We start from the raw sequence: 21,384 nt of genomic DNA, 5'->3' as shown, positions 1-21,384 counted from the left end.
TTTTTCATTTCGAATTAGAAAGAGATGAATTTGCAGAATACTTAAGCATAATCGATCACATTGAAGAAGGTTTCTTGTCCAATTCTCGTATGACTTAATATCTCTTAACACCTCTTCAAATTACTTACTGATGATCTTCTTTAGATACTTATGAAGCGAATTATAAAGTTAATTTTTCCATATAGAGATTAACTACGAACTATCATTCTGAATTTTGTCTCTGATGCATTATTTGTAATTAATAATTATGTTTGACTTTTAACTAGCTTTCAGTAGCAATGAGTACTCCCAAATCGTAAATTCGTGTTAATTTCACTGGTACTCGGTCAATTTCGAGCAGTCAAAAAAAGTAAAATGAAATATATAATTGGTGCAATTTGGGGGGACATTCACTATTTTCCGATGATAGAGTCATGTATAGAAATCATTTAAATGGTTAACTTTTCTTCAAAATTGCACACAGTACAATCTTGAATTTACTTATTTCGCTTATTTAGATCGAGTACCACAGTGAAGGTAACCTGTTTCAAAAATATCAGTTCCGGAGTCAAAAGTCTGTAATATTAAAATTGACTATTTGCTTTTTTCTTTTATAAATGATTGTTAACACGTAGGATTTTTATTTTAAATTAGTACTAGATCACGACTATCATTCGGTTTATCGAGAGATATGATCGTGAAAGAATATCTAACGGCGGTCAAGTATTGAGAGACGATCGTGAAAGTTCTGGTAACGGATCATGAAAGTACCGGATTTGTAATCACATCAGCAACACGACGGGTGCCGCATGTGGAGCAGGATCTGCTTACCCTTCCAGTGCACCTGAGATCACCCCTAGCTTTTGGAAGGGTTCGTGTTGTTTATTCTTTAGCTTTCTATGTTGTGTCATGTGTACTATTGTTTTTCTGTTTGTCTTTTTCGTTTTTAGCCATGGCGTTGTCAGTTTGTTTTAGATTTATGAGTTTGACTGTCCCTTTGGTATCTTTCGTCCCTCTTTTAATGTACATTCTAGTTAGGATTTTTTGAAAAAATCGCTTAATTTTCAAAACGCAGAACAAATCAGAACAAAAAAATATGTCTGTCAAAATAGTTTAAACAACGCAGATAAGGATTGATTTAACTATATAGTACATACTATAATATATGGAATATGAAAGAGCAAATGCTGCAATGTCTTGTTTGCTTTACTTACGATAGTATATTTGTTGAACATCTATAATATCAAGGGTTTTACTAGAAGTGTCAAATGCGCTTATGATTGTCAATATTTAAAAGAAAAGGTCAAGGTCAGATCAACCATGCCATACAGATCTCTACAAATATCCCGTATACCAAATAAATGTGTTCCGATCCTTACAATGCCTTAGAAACTGACAAAGGTAAAAGTTATACTTGGCCAATCAATTCGGAATATAAGGACAAAAGTATATGAACCCTGACCGACAACCATACATAGACATCTTACTATCGTTTAATAAATCAAACACAATTGAAGTCATCATAATCATATAAGAAACAAGCAGACATACATGTACACCATACACGAAACACCTTGTTGCTATAGCATACAGGTATATATTTAAAAGACCAAACAACATTAAACAAACATTGCCGAATGATGTTTGAAAAGAGTTCAATGTTAGTTGCAACCTTGCACAAGTCGAAAATATACACCTTACAATCATAACAACAGACAATTATCCTAAAGCTTAACGAATCCTCGATACGGACTTGACCACTTAAATGAATCTTTATCCATGAAATGAGGCAAATTCAGGAACAGGTGAATCCTGTTTGACAAACATTTAGTTAAAAGGATTCAATATATAAAATATGAGTATCCTATAACTCTATTATCTGTTTATACATGGTTAGAAATTGATCTTGTTTAATTTTCAGTGGTATTTCTTCGTATCCAAGTATCAAAATTAACGAGAGCGTTGTCGGCATCATAAAACCCTTTGCTTGTATGACATGATTGGCCAGTGTTTTTATATCCAGTCATAAACCCTTGAAAACGTCCATGAAATAAAATTTTACCAATGTACCAGAACTGCTTGGTTTCTTTAAACGGATACCACATTAATATTGTTGTGGGTGTACTCCAAAACCTTAAAATGTCACAAAACAATAAAAAGCAAATATTTAAGAGTCGAATTTCATATTTGCTATGAGATTGAACAACATCAAAAGATACTATAGGAATCCAAACTTGCTATTTCTTTGATAACAATTGGTAATAACTGAACTATCTCATTCATTTCCACATCATCTTCACAATATTCGTGTGTTGCTTCTGTAATGTTACCTGCATCTTCTTTCATTGGCTCATTTTTACTGGATTGTTGGTTTTTTTTTTGGCGTTTTTTTCACCCATTGTCTTTTCTTATTGCCGCTATTTCATTTACTTTTCATTTTCTGAAAATATTAATAATTTGAAATGCTTCAACCTATTGAGGATGTTGACCTATCTAGTCTTTCTCAATACCAATAACAAATATCAATTATGATATAATGGAAGAATAATTTGAACGTCTTCGTAGCATTAGATCTTTCACGATCCTTTTCACGATTTTCAAAAATGCAGAACGTAATCTTTCACGATCTAAAAAATCAATTTGGTGTCAATAGTTCTTTTTTTACCAAGTTTCAGATTATATTTATACAAAATAACTATGAGAACCGTTTAATCAATTCAAATACAATGCCCTGATTCTGATAAACGTAGTTTAATTAGTCGAATTTGTGAAAAAAATCGTGATTGTTTACATTTTTTATGTCATTGAAATGTCGAGAAGCAATCTGCCTTTTGTCGTTTTGTAATAACTATGTACTTTTGAAACTGGATATTCTGACATACTGATCACAATGTTGAACCATTTTGACAGACACTTTTATTTTGTCGTAAATGTGTCTGTGTAATTAATCAAATTATAACATTAACTGACCTTTCATATGTCTTATAGATTAAATGTCTTTCACGATTTGTTACCAGAACTTACACGATCGTCTCTCAATACTTGACCGCCATTAGATATTCTTTCACGATCATTTCTCTCGATAAACAGAATGACACCCGTGAAGAGGATAGTATGAATTCACGGGTGACATTCGGTTTATCGAGAGAATTTGACACTTCTAGTAAAACCTTTTATATTATGGACGTTCAACAAATATACTATCATAAGTAAGGCAAACAAGATATTACAGCATTTGCGCTTTGGTATTCTATAGTATGTACGACTAACAGCAAACTTAGAACTGGTACGGACCAGGGGAATCCGACTGTCTAATTAAAACAAAGCATTGTGATGGCCGTAACCCGGTGTTGACGCAATGTGATTTCTGCACAGTGCTCTGAATGTCAAAGTGAAGAAATTCAATCAAGCGCGGGTAAATCAATCCTTATCTGCGTTGTTTATAAAGAACTTACAAAGTTCTGTTGCACAAAATGTTGGTTACAGTTCAATCACAAATTACACATCAAATGTGCGGTTTTTGCTATGATTTTTTGTTTGTTGGATAACATTGTGGTTTAAACGTTGCATATCAATATTATTGGCTTACTAGTGTCGTTCTGCCTGAAGTGCACTAGACCGATTCACAGAGCTGAATTTTTCCCACTTATTTAGCCACGTTATTAGTTTGGTTTTTTTTAACTTTCGTGGTAAAGTGATGAATAGAAAAAAGATAACAACTTTAATGTTCATCCTTTTCAAAATAGTTACAGGCTTCAACCACTTGCAGTTTTATCAAATGGTAAAAGAAATACTGATTTCTGATTACAAGTATTAAGTCTGGTCACGCATATTATTTCACGATCGAAATAATACGTTGCCTGATCTTTCACGATCAAGTTTGATGGAAATTCAACAAATTCAAGGTTTTCATTAACAAATTAACGCTTTTAATGGAAGAACATACTTTAATTTTCCTGTTCTATCAGATACACCAAAGATTAAATTTCAAATATATCATGATATTCTGAAATATGACCATTATAGGTACAAAAAGCGTGTTATTTGTAATTAATTTCATAGACACGCATTGCGCCTTGTGTTTTTACAAAAAGTACTTTAATATTTTCTTTTTTCTTCTTTCACCGTTATCATGGTTATGTTGAGGAAGTTAAACCATTTTGACAGACATATTTTTTTGTTCGGATTTGTTCCACGTTTTAAAAATTAAACGATTTTTTCAAAGATTCTGAACACGAATGTACATTAAATGTCTTTCACGATCCGTAACCAGAACTTTCAAGATCGTCTCTCAATACTTGACCACCGTTAGATATTCTTTCACGACCATTTCCCTCGATAAACCGAATGACACCCGTGGAATTGTTTAAAAAATATGTTAAAAAAAAAGGATTACAAATTATATATAGAAAAGTGATGTTTTTAATATTTACATCGAACTTCCTTGTCTAATTCACTTATGACCACTTGATTAGACCGTTGGTTTTCCTGTTTGAATGGTTTTACACTAGTAATTTTAGGGCCCTTTATATAGCTTGTTGTTCGGTGTGAGCCAAGGCTCCGTGTTGAAGGCCGTACTTTAACCTATAATGGTTTACTTTTAAAATTATTATTTGGATGGAGAGTTCTCTCATTGGCACTCACACCACATCTTCCTATATCTACTTGATAACACTTAAACTAATAAACAATTATTTCACTACCTAAATTGATAAAACAAGCAAAGGTAGAGTTTTTTTTTCATTTTGCATTTCATAAGACATTACAATATTAATTCAGTTTCATTTTTCTCCCTTTCTACACGGGGGGGGGGGTCTCAACATGGGATTTTGGGTACAGGTGTGCAGCTGGGATTTTTAAAACACCCCCCATTCATATATTGAATAATTGTGAAATCTCTACCTATTTATATATTTCACAGCGAAATCATAACCCATTCATATATTTATCAGCTCAAATAGTACCAGCAGATGTGGAAATTTTAATGACAAAGAGTTTGGGAAATTCAGTGAAGATCGTTGCACAACAAACTGAAATTTATGACCCATTGATATATCACAATCGGTCAATTACTACCTATTGATATATTTTTTTAATAAAATTGCACCCCATTGATATATTTGACGGATCAAAAAAGGGACCCATTCCAGCGGCACATATGTATATATCTTTATATACGAAGAGACCCCCCCACCGTGCCTTTCTAATGAAACAAAACCCCTTCTGTGCCATTTGTACATTTGTGCAATAGTCCATTTGCCAATTACCGATTTGATTCTGTTATTACACACTTTTTAAACAAATTACTTCCCTTTGTCAATCGTAGACTTGTTCCATACCGGACAAAATTGCTTTTGCCAATGCAAAACATGATGAATTGAAAGTGATTTATATGGGGTTTAACTAATTTTTCATGAAAAATAACTTTTTATTGCATTCATTCGCAAAGCACATTTCCAAAATTAATGTTACATAATCCATAGAGGTTGCAACATCAACTGGAAAAAATTGTAGCAGTGACACAATCATCCGAATAAGAAATTGAAAACGGATATAATCTGATGAGTTAAACCTTATCAACTGATTTTATAGTTCGTTCTTATGTTGTACAGTTACACCACTGTCCAAGGTTAGGTAGTGTTTGGATCCCGCTGGCGTGTTTAATCCCGCCACTTTCTATATGTATGTACCTTTTCCAAGCCAGGAGCCTGTACTTCAGTAGATATCGTTTGTTAATGTTTTACATATTTGTTTTATGTTCTTTTTTTGTTACACAAATTAGGCCATTAGTTTTCTTGTTTGAATAGTTTTACATTTGTTATTTCGGGGTCTTTTATATCTTCCTATGCGGTATATGTTTTGTTCATCATTGAAGGTCATACGATGACCCACAGTAGTTAATTTCTGTGTCATTTGGTCTCGTGTGGAGAGTTGTCTCATTTGCAATCATACCAAATCTTCTTTTGTATATATTACGTATTGAAAGTTATCCAACTTGGTATGGATGCGCTTTGTGGCCTTTAAGTTTTTATTCACCACGATGAAATCCAAGACTCCTTGTCAAAGCATTCATACTGCCTGCGGATATGTCAAAATACTAATGTAGTTAATTGTCTGCTATAAAATAATTAACGTTTAGCTTTGAGTCAGATGCTTGGTAAATAAAGATTATTCAGAATGTATTATTACTTTAACAATGATCGATTTCATATAAAAAAATAGGGCAAACATGTTCATGGTACTGCGTCTGAAAACCGATACCTTATTAAAATGGTCGGGATGTTTTTGTGTTCGAATAAGAATATATACATAATTTGTTTGGCAGACAATAACATGATTCATAAGCAAGTTCTCATATTCTTTTCGTGGAATACTAGTAAGAAACGTGTTTGAATGATATTTTTCTTACAATAGATCTTCAGTGTCCAAATATCTTATGACCACTTGTATTTACTTGAAATATATTCAAATAAACTCCTCCATACATAAGTGGCATAAAATTACTTGGAAACATATTTTGCATCCTGGACCAGCAGTATTTAAGAAACGACGCCTCTCCTATTATGAACTTGTGGCAAAACTGAAAAAGGTAAGCGAATCCGAATTCTAAAATGATAATAACTAGAGGTATTAAATTTTTTAGATGAATTAGATTAATTTACCTTTTCTTTGTTAAAATTAACCTGAATTTTTAGCCAACTGCAATAAATCGAAAACAAAAATGTATCCACAGTACACGGATGCCCCACTCGCACTATCATTTTCTTTGTTCACTGAACCGTGAAATTGGAATAAATTCTCTAATTTGGCATTAAAATTAGAATGATCTTATCAAAGGGAACATGTATACTAAGTTTCAAGTTGACTTCAACTTCATCAAAAACTACCTTGACCAAAAACTACCTTGACCAAAAACTTTAACCTGAAGTGTAACAGACGGACGAACGAACAGACGGACGGACGGACGAACGGACGGACGGATGAACGGACGAACGGATGAACGAACGGACGAATGGACGCACAGACCAGAAAACATAATGCCCCTTTACTATCGTAGGTGGGGCATAACAATAACAACATTGATAAACTAAATTAATTATTTCTGACAAAATTAATATATAGATATAAATTCATTTGTTATAAAAAAAATTATACCTTTATGTACCGAATTAAAATTGTGATTTTATTGAGGTGTAAATTCGACCTTCCTCTTACAACTTAGTACTTCTTGATGTTTAGTCTGTCGACATGAAAACCAGATGTAACAGAAAAAAGTAAAATCACAAAAATACTGAACTAAGAGGAAAATCAATTAGGAAAGTCCATCATCACATGGCAAAATAAAATAACAAAACGCATAAAAAACGAATGGACAAGAACTCTCATATTCCTGACTTGGTACAGGCATTAACTTAAATAAATTCATGATAATAACCTGAATCCCTTAGAACGCAAGTGTTAGACTGCAATTGTGAGTAAATATTTTGAGTAAATTTAAGTTTATTGCTCTGTTTTCCCTAATGTTTTTTTTTTTTACATTTTACAGAAAGAATTCAACATGAACCGTTCACTGATGATTCTGATAAACGCTGTATCCCTTTCCGTTGTCACGGCTTCTATGGATATGGTATGCTAATTTATTTTTAAGAGCATGCATAAGTTCCAAGCATGACTTAAATACATTGTGTGCGCTTAAAATTTATTTTCATACATTCTTATCCGCGAACACTGGAGTGATAAGCGATAAATGTTTTAGACTTAATGTTTGTAATTTTCCTCTTGGTGTTAATTTAGCTGTAACTAATGAGGATTTTTTTAAATCGCAATCAAGTCTATGATTGGATTGGTTTCATTTCACAAATCTGACATATTACATATAAAATGGTAGGTAAAGGCTAAATTATGTCTAAGAATAAAAAAGCAATTCATAAATACATTTGGCATATGTATTATGTCTCTGTGATTAATCGTTCCCGATCTCCTATATAAAGTGCATTTGTATTATATGGTTTATTCAATGACAAGTACACTCTTCTGATCCACTTTTGTTGTTTTGAATTTGATTCGCCTTCTTGTCATTTTTTTTTTTACATTTTTGATTAAAATCGATTTCTATTTATTTTCTTGTTCTCACCTGCTAAGTCTCTATTCAATTGTTTTTGTAACTCACGATATTTGTTTTTTTTAATAGAAATTTGGTTATCACGTTATAGACGGGAATGCCAAATATTTGGAGAGCATAGAGATGAATTTAGAAGAGAATACAGTAAAAATTCACACCCCAGCACACAATGATGTTATGGAATCGTACCTACTTCAAGATTTCCGTCAGGTGTGTAAATAACAACACTATAAGACAGAAACGGGGATTTATTAACACAATTGTCATTACTTACACACTTAAACGTGGTGAAAATCTTTAAAAAAAAAGTATTCATAGAATTGCTCATGTTATCTTCAAAAAACTTCTAATCGAAGTCAACAATGAAGTAGGAAAACATTTTTTTTTCATTTTAATTTATAATCTCTGCTTGCTTCAGTCAATATAGAGCATATTTGTTAGATGTCATTTTTGGGACCCATAACAAACGAAAACGATTGCCATTCTTTATCTACTTGCAGTTCATACCGAGAAAGAAAAATACTGCTAACAGTAAATTACAGGATGATTTTAAAAAACTTTGTGCAAATTTCCGTCTATATGAAGGAAACAATTATGCACTGAAAAAAAATATAATAACATAACTAAAGAAATCTTTGAGGGATAAAATATGAAATGATATAAAGGAGATAATTTTTATCAGCATAATGAAAATACTCTTTATTAAATTCATTGGGTTCAAAACCTTTTACGGATTAACATTCACTAGGAACGCATAAACAATTTATTTGATCCTTTACATTATAAACTTAAAAACAAGATCTAACCTGCTATGAAGTGTTTCAGATGTATTAACAGACGAGGAAACGTTCTATATTATAATGAAAAGTCAAAGCAATTAGTTCAAATCAAATTACCTTCTTGAGTAAAATGAAAAGTTAAAAAAACAATTGCAGCTTTCAAGAATATTTGTCAATTTTTTAAGAAACAAGTTTTGACCTATGATTTACGTTTTTTGTGATCCGAAATTACGGAATGCTCTTGTACTTCACACAGAGAAAATGTTTATTGAAGGATATACCGCATTTAATATATATATACATATACCAACCGATTAATCAGTTAATAAACGACTTAACATTGCAGAAAGTTCCTTTACAATAGTGGTGTTTCATTACAGGGTCAGTAGATGAAATGTCTCCCTTCCTTAAGGCAATGTAGACTGAGGGACATTGACAGAAAAAATGCAGTAGATGCTGGACAAACTACAGAGGCTTTTATTCACAGCTGGGTATAGAATATATGAACACTATTTGAAAAGTTATATTTGTCATGTTATCATATAAATCTGTACAAAAATTGTAAAATAGAGTGCAATGCATGCGAATGTTGAGTGTGATACACCAAAATGAATGTAGATTTCTTTTATTTATCATTGGACGTACAGTTTGACAAATGAAACACTTATTTTGAAAATAAGAATCAATGATAATTATTTTTAAACTACATACTATTTTTAAAAAGTAAATATATATCGTGGTCAACTGGAACAATCTATGATCGATATAAAATAAATGTCGATGAAACAAAACAAGTTCAAGCACTATGTGTGCTTCTTTTGTCCTCCATTAGATGATAGTTTCATTTGATTTGAAACACTAGTCAATTTAAATATTAACTCAATAGAGCATATTTTAGAAAATAAAAAAGAAATGGTTTTCAGAACTCCAAGATAGTACTAGTATTATTTTTTTTGTTGTGATATATATTTATCAATTGATAATTGCTGATATAAAACTACCATGCATGTTTCTAAAATTGAATATTTTAATGTATTTTATTCTTGTTTCTCATTATAATATATATATATATATATATATATAGGTGTCAGTGTGTATGGGAGTGTTTGTGTGTGTGCGTATATATAGGTGTGTGTATCTGTGTGTAAACAACCACACACTCTTTTTTTTTTACAGAACAAGGAAGATAATACTATAAATAGTAACAACGAAGAAGTGATCAAGGAAATGTATTATGTTAATTTGGATGAAGTTATTGACAATAACTCCCTTGTAGGGGCTTTGAAAGAGTTTTATCAGGATTTTAAGTATCCTGTGTATAAGGAAAAGAAGATACCTCAAGATGCTGAAATATTAAATATAACACGTTCCGCAGGTGAAATTAAAAAAACAAACTTTAAAAAAGTGAAACGTTCATCATTTTCCGTTTTTAAGTATATATCATGTATACAGATGACATTCAATTTAACTGTGTACGGAGTATTTATATTAACAATAGCAATTTTACTGCACCAAATCATCATGTGTAGCAACGGGAAAGACGTTCCAAACGAAAAATAGGATAACTTTGTAGAACATACTCCTCATTAATTAAGACAATATGCAGTATAGTTACAATACAATATATTGCATATTTGTTCAATGTTTATTAAGGAGTTTAATATCCCTTAAAAAAATTACAGGAGAGCTTTGTAATGGAATAAATTATCAAAAATCAGTATTCAATGTTCTATAAAGGCAACAGTAGTATACCACTGTTCAAAACTCATAAATCCATGGACAAAAAAACAAAATTGGGGTAACAAACTAAAACCGAGGGAAACGTATTAAATATAAGAGGGGAACAACGACACAACACTTAAATGTAACACATATAGAAACGGACCAAGCATCAGACAAAATCCCACGAGAATAACAAATATAACATCAAAACCAAATACATGAATTTGGGATATACAAGTACCATAACACGTCTTATCGCAATGTGAATTTACACTAAAAAATAAGAGAAAACAAACACGCAACGTTAAAATGTAACACACACAGAAACGAACAATAATATAACAATGTGATAATGTGAACTCGGAACACAAAAATGTGAATAAAACCAGTGATTGAATGTTACATTACATTTGCAGGTGGTCGTGTCAAAAGGTTTAGTGCATATTATAATTCGGACTGCAACGGACTGTTTCCTAGGAGAGTTTTTGGAAGGGATACAGGAACAAGTTCAAATTATCTTAAAATATGCCAAAGGTAAGTTATACATTAACATTATTATCTTGATTATTTCTGAATGTTTTATGACGCCACTGATGAGTAAATTAATAAAAAAGAATTCCTTCATTTCCTTGTATTGTTTTTTTTATTCTTTTATGCTTGCAATATTAAGCAATATCTAAAAAATAATTTCATCAATAGTTATTAAAGTACCAGGATTATAGTTTAGTACGCCAGATGCGCGTTCCGTCTACAAAAGACTCATCAGTGACACTCATACCAAAATATTTATAAAGCCAAAAAAGTACGACTTTGAAGAGCATTGGGGCGCCATCAAGAGACGTTGTGATGTTTACTACGACGTTAGATAAGTTTTACGTTGCAACTCGGATAAAGTGTCAAAGCTAACTGCATCAATGCATGAATCATTCCTTTAGACAACAATATAACGCCTGCACAACTAAAATACTGTTTACTGTAATGTTTTAAAATAACAAAACCAAACCAAACTAATAAATCTATAACTATTGAGAAAACAAGTACTTAATCATACAAGTTTAATATACATAAGAAAAATGAAAATAGTGAACATTGATGTTATTCTAAAGACTAGTTATCAGTAAGAATATTTTATTAGCAATAATTTTTATTTATTAAAATATCAGCGTGAATCATCATTCAACCGATGCGTTATATATATTGATATTCTCATTGTGTGCATGTTCTCATTATACGATGTTTATTAACTGGAACAAGAGCGGTATACCTAATCTCCCACAGCTTATATATAGGTGTAATAATTGAAATCGGCACTTATCACGAATGAAGTGACCGATATGATGATTATGTTAATCACTGGCATCGTCGTCGTTGTAAATAGACTGATTGTGTCTCTTTTTCTAACGTGTTGTTACAAAGTCTTTATTCGAATGGAAGTGAGGTATGCATATAAGATGACACTGATCTTGTTATATTGCTTAAAAAATGTATCAGAGGACAAATGTTTTAACTGAAACGAGACTAGGACTAGAAAAAGTATTCAATTATACTTAAAAGTCTTCAGAATAATCCGTTTCTAACAGTAACAGTTGCTACACATACCTGATAAATATCTCGAAAATACTTTATTTTTTTTATCAATAATTTCAGAAATGAAAGAATAAATGGGCAGTGGAGACTGACTGATTGTGGCAACATACACATACTTTCACCCTTGATCTATCACTGCATATGCTGTCCTTGGGTTACAATGATTAATCCGGCAAGCGATGAGTGTACATGTACAAGAATGAATGAATGGTAGAACATAAGAGAGTAAAACACACCATATAACCGGATGTAAATTTTTATTCTTATTGAAAAAAAATACCATTCAAGTTTTATCATTTATCTTTTATCAGCATGGTTGTTGCGTTTGTCTGTGTGCTGCCTTGATACAAAATACTTATGCACAATACATTATTTTTGAATACAATTGGGATTTCTGAACAACAGAACATATTAAAAATGCCGACACAACAATTTGATACCAGAAACAAATTATTTTATTAAACAGGACTTTCTGTTAAAACTGAATGCTGTCTATATGGTTTAGTTACAACGATTCTAAGCATGTACTTAGTCAGTCATTCAATATGTAGTTCATTAAAACATATTTACATGTGCAGAATTAAATTAAGCTCGCACATTCAACATTTTATTATGTTTAAACAGTAAGTTGGAATGCTCATATATTATTTTCTTTTCTTGATTTGTTATGATTTTTTTTTCTCAGAAAGCTTAATAATTAATCAAAGAATGTTAATTGATGTGTTTTTTTAATATAAATGTGTTTCTTAAAGAGGAACGAAAGATACCAGAGGAGCAGTCATCCTCATAAATCGAAAATAAACTGTCAACACCATGGCTAAAAAAGAAAAAGACAAACAGACACACAACAGTACATATGACACAACATAGAAAACTAACGAATAAGCAACCCGAACCCCCGCTAAAAACTAGGGGTGATCTCAGGAGCTCCGGAAGTGAAAAAAGATCCTGCTGCCCCTATGGTTCCCGTCGTGTTGCTAATGTTATAACAAACTTCGATAAAAAAAACGGGGTGTCGTTTGAATATGTAATGTTTTGGCATTATATGCATTTATTCATTGAAAAACATAACATTTTGAAGGTAAATTAAATCTTATCAGTCATTTAATTGTCCCGGACCCAAATTGTCTAAAATTGTAATCTAAATTGTAACCTTTATTTCAACCAAAGAAATACTTTGCATGGATAAAGTTTAATCCTTTCCAGTGATACAGAGAAAATTTATCACTACATTTCATTGCATATAAGAAAGTTACCATCACCGGAAGTAAACAACCCAATTTTTACACTGTTATTTACTGGTTACCTGCTTTGGTAACTATGTAACCTTAACGTTCCAAAATATTTTATAAGACCATCAAATAAAAAAAGAATGATGCTTTCAGACATCCAACATACATATTTACGACTCAGAAAAATTTAAGTGCATTGAAATGCAGGGTTAATTTTCTACCACTGTCAAATTCAAGGGAATATTTTTTAGGCCTACTTTCGTATGCAACCGGATGTGACGTACCATGATTTGGTGGTATTACACCTAAAGAACACCTAAATGTCAAATAAACTTAATGTATTTTTTTTCCCTCCAATTGCAAGTTATTTCAAGCATATCTTTAAAGTTTTGTCTCAGTCAGAGCTATAGTTTTAGAGAAAATCACTATAATGTAAGGCCATATCCTGCGGCAATTTCATTCTAATTTCTTCGAAAAATCATAATTTCAGTGTAACATTATAAAATGCAGTGTTGACTAATATCTGACCATAAACTCATGATCTATGCATTCAAACAATTAAATAGAATACAAAAGTTAACATGATATAAAATTTTATTGCACCTTTTGAAGTTCATTTGAAGGTCTGTTTTGGTCTGTTTTGGTCCATTTTTCCTCCTTCCTTCCTTTTTCATCAAAACTTGATATTTTTTGTGTAAAAAATAAAACAAATGTGATTAATTTCCCACAAAAATGAAATAAATGTAATGTTAAAGCAATAATTAAAGTGTTTTAGCTGAAAAAACTGTCTCTATAAATGTTAACAGTCTACACGGAAGTTTCAATAAGCCCTTAGGTGTAACTTGAGTTTTTGGTCTGTTCCCCTAGTGTAACAAATCACGGTTCCCTTTCAGTCAATCATTTATTGTTACTGGTATCAAAGTATTTTTATTTACTCATAGAAATATATTTCTAATAGATTTACACAAAAAGTCCACTTTCTTGTATTTAACATTAGAAAATGGGGAGAAAGAGTAATACAAAAATATCTCAAAATGTTTTTTAAAAGGGTTATGTCCTTTGGAATGCTGGTACAAAAAATAAATTGGTAAGAATTATAAAGTTTAAGTATGTGAGACTGGATTCTGATCTGTATAAATCCAGAGCAAATAAGTGTTTAGATGATATATTGTGTGTGCAAAATGTAGAAGGCACAATGGCAAATTGTAAACTTTTGCGGCCAAAAAAAAAAAAACATGACGATCGTTGATACATACTTTAATACTGAAGTGTCATCTGCAGACCAATTCACATATAAGATTTTTCAACAGAATGCTCTTCAGAACTTGGTTAACACTGAAATAAAAAAATCAGATGTTGTATAAACAAAACTGTAAGGGTAATTTAAAATTTAACACAGTAAACTAAAAACAGTTTCGTCTGTCCACCTATTTAACTTAGAAAACACCCGTAAACCCCCATTTAAAGGCAATTTTACCTCAAACGTGCTTTCTGTGTCTAAATCCACTCCGAATAGTCCATGTTTACAATGTACGAACTGGTTTATTAATAACTTTTAAAAATGAAAGTACAATAAGGTCACGAGTGCACATGTAGTTTCCCTAAATAGGTGTAATACCACCATTGATTTTTCCCTATAAGTCTTTGTTAAATTGGCACTTTTAAAAAAAAATGTACAGTATTTACTTTTATTTCAACCAAAGAAATACTTTGCATGTATAAAGTTTAATCCTTTCCAGTGATACAGTGAAAATTTCACACTACATTTCATTGCATATAAGAAAGTAACTAACACCGGTAGTAAACAACCAAATTTTTACACTGTTATTTACTGGTTACCTGCTTTGGTAACTATGTAACCTTAACGTTCCAAAATATTTTATAAGACCTTCAAATAAAAAAAGAATGATGCTTTCAGACATCCAACATACATATTTACGACTCAGAAAAATTTAAGTGCATTGAAATGCAGGGTTAATTTTCTACCACTGTCAAATTCAAGGGAATATTTTTTTAGGCCTACTTTCGTTTGCAACCGGATGTGACGTACCATGATTTGGTGGTATTACACCTACAAAACCCATACGCATAGTCAGCTGTCATTTGCGAAGGCACATAACTCTAACTTTATTTATTTTCGAATCTGTTTGATGTTAAAAAAACGAAAATCAATAAACATTAACAGATCCCTGTGGTACTCCTGATTTTTAAGGCGGTTAAAGAGGTTCATCCTTTACATAAAAACTAAATCACAAAAATACTGAACTCAGAGGAAAATCAAATCGGGAAATCCCTAATAACATTGCAAAATCAATGATAAAACTCATAAAAAAACGAATGAACAACAACCGTCACATTCCCGACCCGGCACAGGCACCCCAAAACATATATGCATATATATATCTGTGTTACTCGTTTATAAACCAAACCCGTATCACTAGAGTATTATGATTTATATTCCATAATGCTCTAATTTCACTAAAAGCCAAATGTTTGGTAATGCAAAGAGCCTTTTTCTCAAGTTGAATAATAGGATATCTACTTTTTCTATGTTATCTATATTTTTAGCGCTTTACTACTAAATTACAATCTAAAAATATGACAATCTGACCAAAACTGTCAATTTACCCCTTATGGAGTGATTGCCCTTTATATTCAATTTAAACAAAAATTGTAATCTTTAACCAAAGTTTTCTCAAATTTATAAACTGGACCATATAAATTTAAACGTAACCACAATTTGTAATAGTCTATACTGATTGAAAACGTTTCAGATGGCACTGCCAATAGACATAGAAAGATGTGGTGCCAATGAGACAACTCTCCAACCAAATAACAATTTAAAAAAGTTAACCATGTATTTGCATCATATGAAAACACAGCCGTGTATGGAGGAAATCCATATTGTAGAGGGGAGTTTGTTTCGATGCGGATGTATAAATTTAAAATCCTCATTATTTCTGAAAGGGAACATTAGATATATTGCCATATTTTATTCAAATACAAAACTTTTTTCACATTACGAACTCTACAGCAATCAGTCAATAAAATAAAATCTTTTTGTCTACAATTTTTTCACCCTACTGTTTTGAATCTAGAATTTCTAAAAATTCTATTGTTAATTTTGTTCTATTGACAGAACAATTTGTCTTTCTGCAATTTTGGCAATATAATCGTCAATTCACTACTGGTATCTGAATTACAAAGTGAGTACGTACTTATCGTAAGTTCACTAAAAAATATATCATATGACAAACACACCTTCCCAGATGGTCTTTGAAAAACGAATAAATTCTACAGAACCATTAGGTATTATCTTTGCAAGACATTGTGTTTTTGTCCACTATGGTCAATGGCCTTCTTCTACAAATTACTTTAAACTGAACAGGCAAGTTTTCAAATTTTGCTTCTAAATTTCAGTCATTTTAAAAATGACTAGGTAATTTTAGTCATTTTGTATAATGCCTGTCAAGTTTAGGCATTTTATAAATTGCCTGAAAATTTAGTCATTTTACAAAATGTCTAAATTAAGAAAATGCCTGTTACATATGAATATATATATAGAAGAAATTGTACTACTGTCTCCAGTATTGAATTGAGAAATAAAAGACTCGAAGAACTTAACGAAATACTATTAGAGAGAAAATATCCAAAAACTTTGATTAATAATGGAATAAAACGTGCAAAGGCTATAAATATTCAAGAACTAAGAAGACCGAAAAACACAGTAATTGATACGAATCAAATTTTACCATACATCTCATCGTATAATCCTAGAAATACAGAGGCGTATACCATAATATATCAGAATGTACCAACTTTGATGAAAGATCAAAGAATGAAAAGAGCCCTTGCTACACAGAAAACTGTTAAGAGTAAAAGACAATCAAAATCCTTGAAGAAATTACTCACCAGCGCGAAATTAAGCAAAGATGATACAATTCCTTCTGTAAAAAAAATGCGGACGTTCAAGTTGCGGTATTTGTCAAAATATTATGGAAGGACAATCGTATGAATTTAAATCAGGAGAGATTTTCACTATCCAAAACTATTTCACGTGTACATCGAGCAATTTAATTTATGTCATCTAATGTAATGGGTGTAAAAAATATTATATTGGACAAACAGGAAACACTTTACGGAAAAGATTTACTGTTCACCGACAACAAATCCGACATAAAGAAATAAGGATGATTAACGTAAGTGAACACCAGGTTTTATGCGCTAGCAACAAATCACCCAAATACTATGTGTTCCCATTTTACCCATGTGACGATCAATTCACCGAGGAAAAGAGAATTAACAAAAAAAATATGTTTATACAAAAGTACAAACCAAGCCCAAACAGATAAGACGTTACTTTTGTAAGGGTTACGTCCCTTTAATGAATTGTTACAGACTTATTATCGTGACGTTTGTTACTGTTAGTTACATTCATCCATGATTATCACAAAGATGTGAAACCGGTTGGAGAAAAAATGTAGAGAATTGAAGGACTTTAAAAGCATTTCGAAATTTAATTTTATTTATATATATATGTAGGACTCAGAGGTGCGATGGTACTTCGAACCGCGATGGTCACGCTGAAGAGCGATGGTCTATGCTGAAGTGCGTTGGGTAACACGATGAAGTGCGATGGTGACATTGTGACGTTTACTTGTTGCTAACTACGCTGAAGTTCGCTGGTCTGTCTGCATGTGACATTGAGTAAAAAAAAATAATGTTTTAATGAAACTACATCTTTAAAAGTTGACAAAAGTAGCTGCTAGCCTCTTATTTTAAATATCTTTTCATTTCTGTTCAGTTCCAACCAAGGACTTTACAATCTTAATTAGTTTTAATCTAATTTATAATTTGACATTTCTCCGATTAGTATGGAGTCAGAAAATATGGTATAGAAATAACAAAAAAAACAGATTTAGAGTGTAGATTTATATAAACTAAAAAGAAATTGTAACGTTTTTCTACCAAATTTTTGGAAATAAGCTGATTCTCCGCTGAGGAGAATAAAGTAAATTGGGAAGTACACGTCTAGGCACCAGTCAGGTTATTTTCGGTATAACATGATCTACAAAACTAAATACTGTAATCACAATAAAATAAGGTTAGAGTGAGGGTGTTCTTTCAAATCAGGATCTATCTCGGAACTAAAGGAACATTATATCAACTTGATATAGCAAAAACATTAATACTTTTATGTAAGTTCTTCATTAAATCGTCCACACAAAATCGTGTAAAAGAGGGACGAAAGATACCAAAGGGACAGTCAAACTCGTAAATCTAAAACAAACTGACAACGCCATGGCTAAAAATGAAAAAGACAAACAGAAAAACAATAGTACACATGACAGAACATAGAAAACTAAAGAATAAACAACAAGTATACTTACAGAGGAGTCAAAATGAATATTTAGCCCAATAGTTATAAAAAATACCAGGATTATAATTTAGTACGCCAGACGCGCGTTTCGTCTACATGAGACTCATCAGTGACGCTCAAATCAAAAAAATTTATAAAGCCAAAAAAGTACAAAGTACAAAGAGCATTGAGGATCCAAAATTTCAAAACGTTATACTAAATACGGCTAAGGTATTCTATGCCTGGGATAAGAAAATCCTTAGTGCTTCGAAAAATTCTAAGTTTTGTAAACAGGAAATTTATAAAAATGACCACACTATTCATATTCATGTCAAAACCGAAATGTTGACTACTGGGCTGGTAATACCCTCAGGGACGAAACGTCCACCAGCAGTGGCATCTACCCAGTGGTGTAAATAGTTATCAAAGGTACCAGGATTATACTTGAGAACGCTCAAGACATTGCATTTGTCGTACAAAAAGTTTGCAACGAACACGGGTAAGCTCCTGCCTGTGATACCCTGTTTTATTCTGTATTCTGTTGTATTTGATGTAAGGTTGTATTAAAAAACGTCACAATATATAAACGTCAGGCCGAACCATCGCACATCATCGTACTTCGGCGCAGACCATTGCACTTCAGCGTGACCATCACACTTCAGCGTCCTCATCGCACCTCCGAGTCCTACATACATATGATTTTAAATTTTAGTTTCTTGTGTATAATTCGGAGTTCAGTATGACGTCCATTATCACTGTACTATTATGCATATTTTAGGGGCCACCTGAAGGACACCTACGGGTGCGGGAATTCTCGCTGCATTGAAGACCAATTGGTTGCCTTCGGATGTTATTTGCTCTATGGTCGGGTGGTTTTCGCTTTGACATATTTACCATTTCCTTTCTCAATTTTATATATATATACAGAGTGTCTAGAAAATAAACCTAACGATGTTAGAGTAGATTTGGTTCGTTACTTCCTGCCCGGCGCCGGGGCTGGAACCTGTACTTTTTTCTAACTTCTACGACAACACCGCCTAGAATTGTGCAGAGACCTTATCCCCTCCTCTAGCTTTTAAAAATAAGTTTTCGTTTCGGGAGGTGTTTCCTGCTTGTAGGAATTAAACAAGGATCTCTCTTACAATACACGAAGCATTTATTTTTAGTGTACAGAAATGATCATCTATGCATCTCTTCAGTATAATTGCAGGATGCTAATCTTTTTTAGAAGCATACAATCACTGTAAATAAATATATGTATATGTCTTTCTGTGTGTAGTGACAACTGCAAATTATATATTGTCCATCGGATTTCTTATGATTAAGAGACTGTTGTTTGTGCTGTATTACAAAATTTGTTTTACATACACAAGTATAAAAATTGCAGTTTTTATCAAACGCAATAATAGGGTTGAACGTTGTTTTAAATTTAAACTAGTTAAGAATTATAAATATACATAACAAGTACGGAAACCAATTAATTACAAACACGATAGTGTACATACTTTACATTTAAAGTGTTAATTTCATTTACACAGAAATCGATAGAATGTGTTCCCGGTAAATGTGGAGGTGTTCAATAATATCTACGTCAGAAACATGAATTCCTTAAACCGTTGACTAACCTGGATCGTATAGAATTAATATATCAGATTTTATTTATACTAAAAACCAAGAACTTTGAACTCCAGTATTCTAACATTGTTTCATGTAAGGATGAAGGTTGGTTCCTACTAAAATGTGAACACAAGCTGCATTTGTTTGCATCTAGCCTTGGTCAGGAACCTGATGTTAAGTGGTTATCGTTTATTGATGTCGGTCATAAGTGTTTATGATTTTTTTATATAGATAAGACCGTTGGTTTTCCTGTTTGATATTTTTAAAAAATAAATCATGTTTGGGCCATTTTAAAGCTTGCTGTTTGGTTAACCAAGGCCCCACCTCGTGTTGAAGATCGTACGTTGACCTATGATAGTTTACTTTTACACATTTTTACTTGGATGGAGAGTTGTCTCACTGGCAATCATACTATATCTTCTGATGTTTATTTAAACAATATTTAACATTTGAGAGCATGACAAATTACCATGAACAAACAATCACATGTAACAAGGAAACAAATTTACTGTTATATAATAAATGCAACAGTAGTATACCGCTGTTCAATATTCATAATTTGATTAGCAAATAACTCGATAAAAAACATAGAGTAAAACTAGAAGAGGAAAACAACGGAACAACAAAACTTGCTGAACTACCACAAAAGCAAAACGGCATATACATGTAAAATATATTCATAGATTTTAACATGTTCTTTTCTATATCGACCCTAATAGCCTCCCGACTCCCATATAAGCCATAGGGCTGATACGAGTGGAGGTATGATATTAGGGCATGCATTGAAAAGGCCATACTAAAATTCATACACCAGATAGTATACAAAGGCTTAGTATGAAGTAATTTATCATTCAATCTGACAAATTCAAATATTTGTTAATGTCAATACAATATTTTCTCAAATAAAATTGAACAAGGAAATGGGGAATGGGTCAAGAGACAACAATCTGACTATAGTGCAGACAACAGTCGAAGGCTACCAATAGG

The 21,384-nt window shown here is 32.0% G+C and overlaps 1 protein-coding gene and 1 long non-coding RNA gene across 2 annotated transcripts; both read left to right on the top strand.

The window, feature by feature from the left end:
- Window positions 1-7,520: 7,520 nt before the first annotated feature.
- Window positions 7,521-9,371, top strand: LOC134685985 (uncharacterized). The gene is made up of 3 exons (XR_010101494.1): window positions 7,521-7,606; window positions 8,171-8,311; window positions 9,261-9,371. It is a non-coding gene; the product is annotated as an uncharacterized LOC134685985 (long non-coding RNA).
- Window positions 9,372-9,488: 117 nt separating this feature from the next.
- On the top strand, window positions 9,489-12,429 carry LOC134686476 (uncharacterized). The gene is made up of 4 exons (XM_063546143.1): window positions 9,489-9,521; window positions 10,057-10,255; window positions 11,019-11,136; window positions 12,250-12,429. Exons 1-4 carry the CDS (start codon window positions 9,489-9,491, stop codon window positions 12,401-12,403), a joined length of 504 nt encoding a protein of 167 aa, XP_063402213.1. The 3' UTR covers window positions 12,404-12,429.
- Window positions 12,430-21,384: the final 8,955 nt, after the last annotated feature.

The sequence above is a fragment of the Mytilus trossulus genome, chromosome 10 (assembly GCF_036588685.1).
Source record: "Mytilus trossulus isolate FHL-02 chromosome 10, PNRI_Mtr1.1.1.hap1, whole genome shotgun sequence".
Lineage (NCBI taxonomy): Eukaryota > Metazoa > Mollusca > Bivalvia > Mytilida > Mytilidae > Mytilus > Mytilus trossulus.
This window is presented reverse-complemented; position numbering and strand designations above follow the sequence as displayed.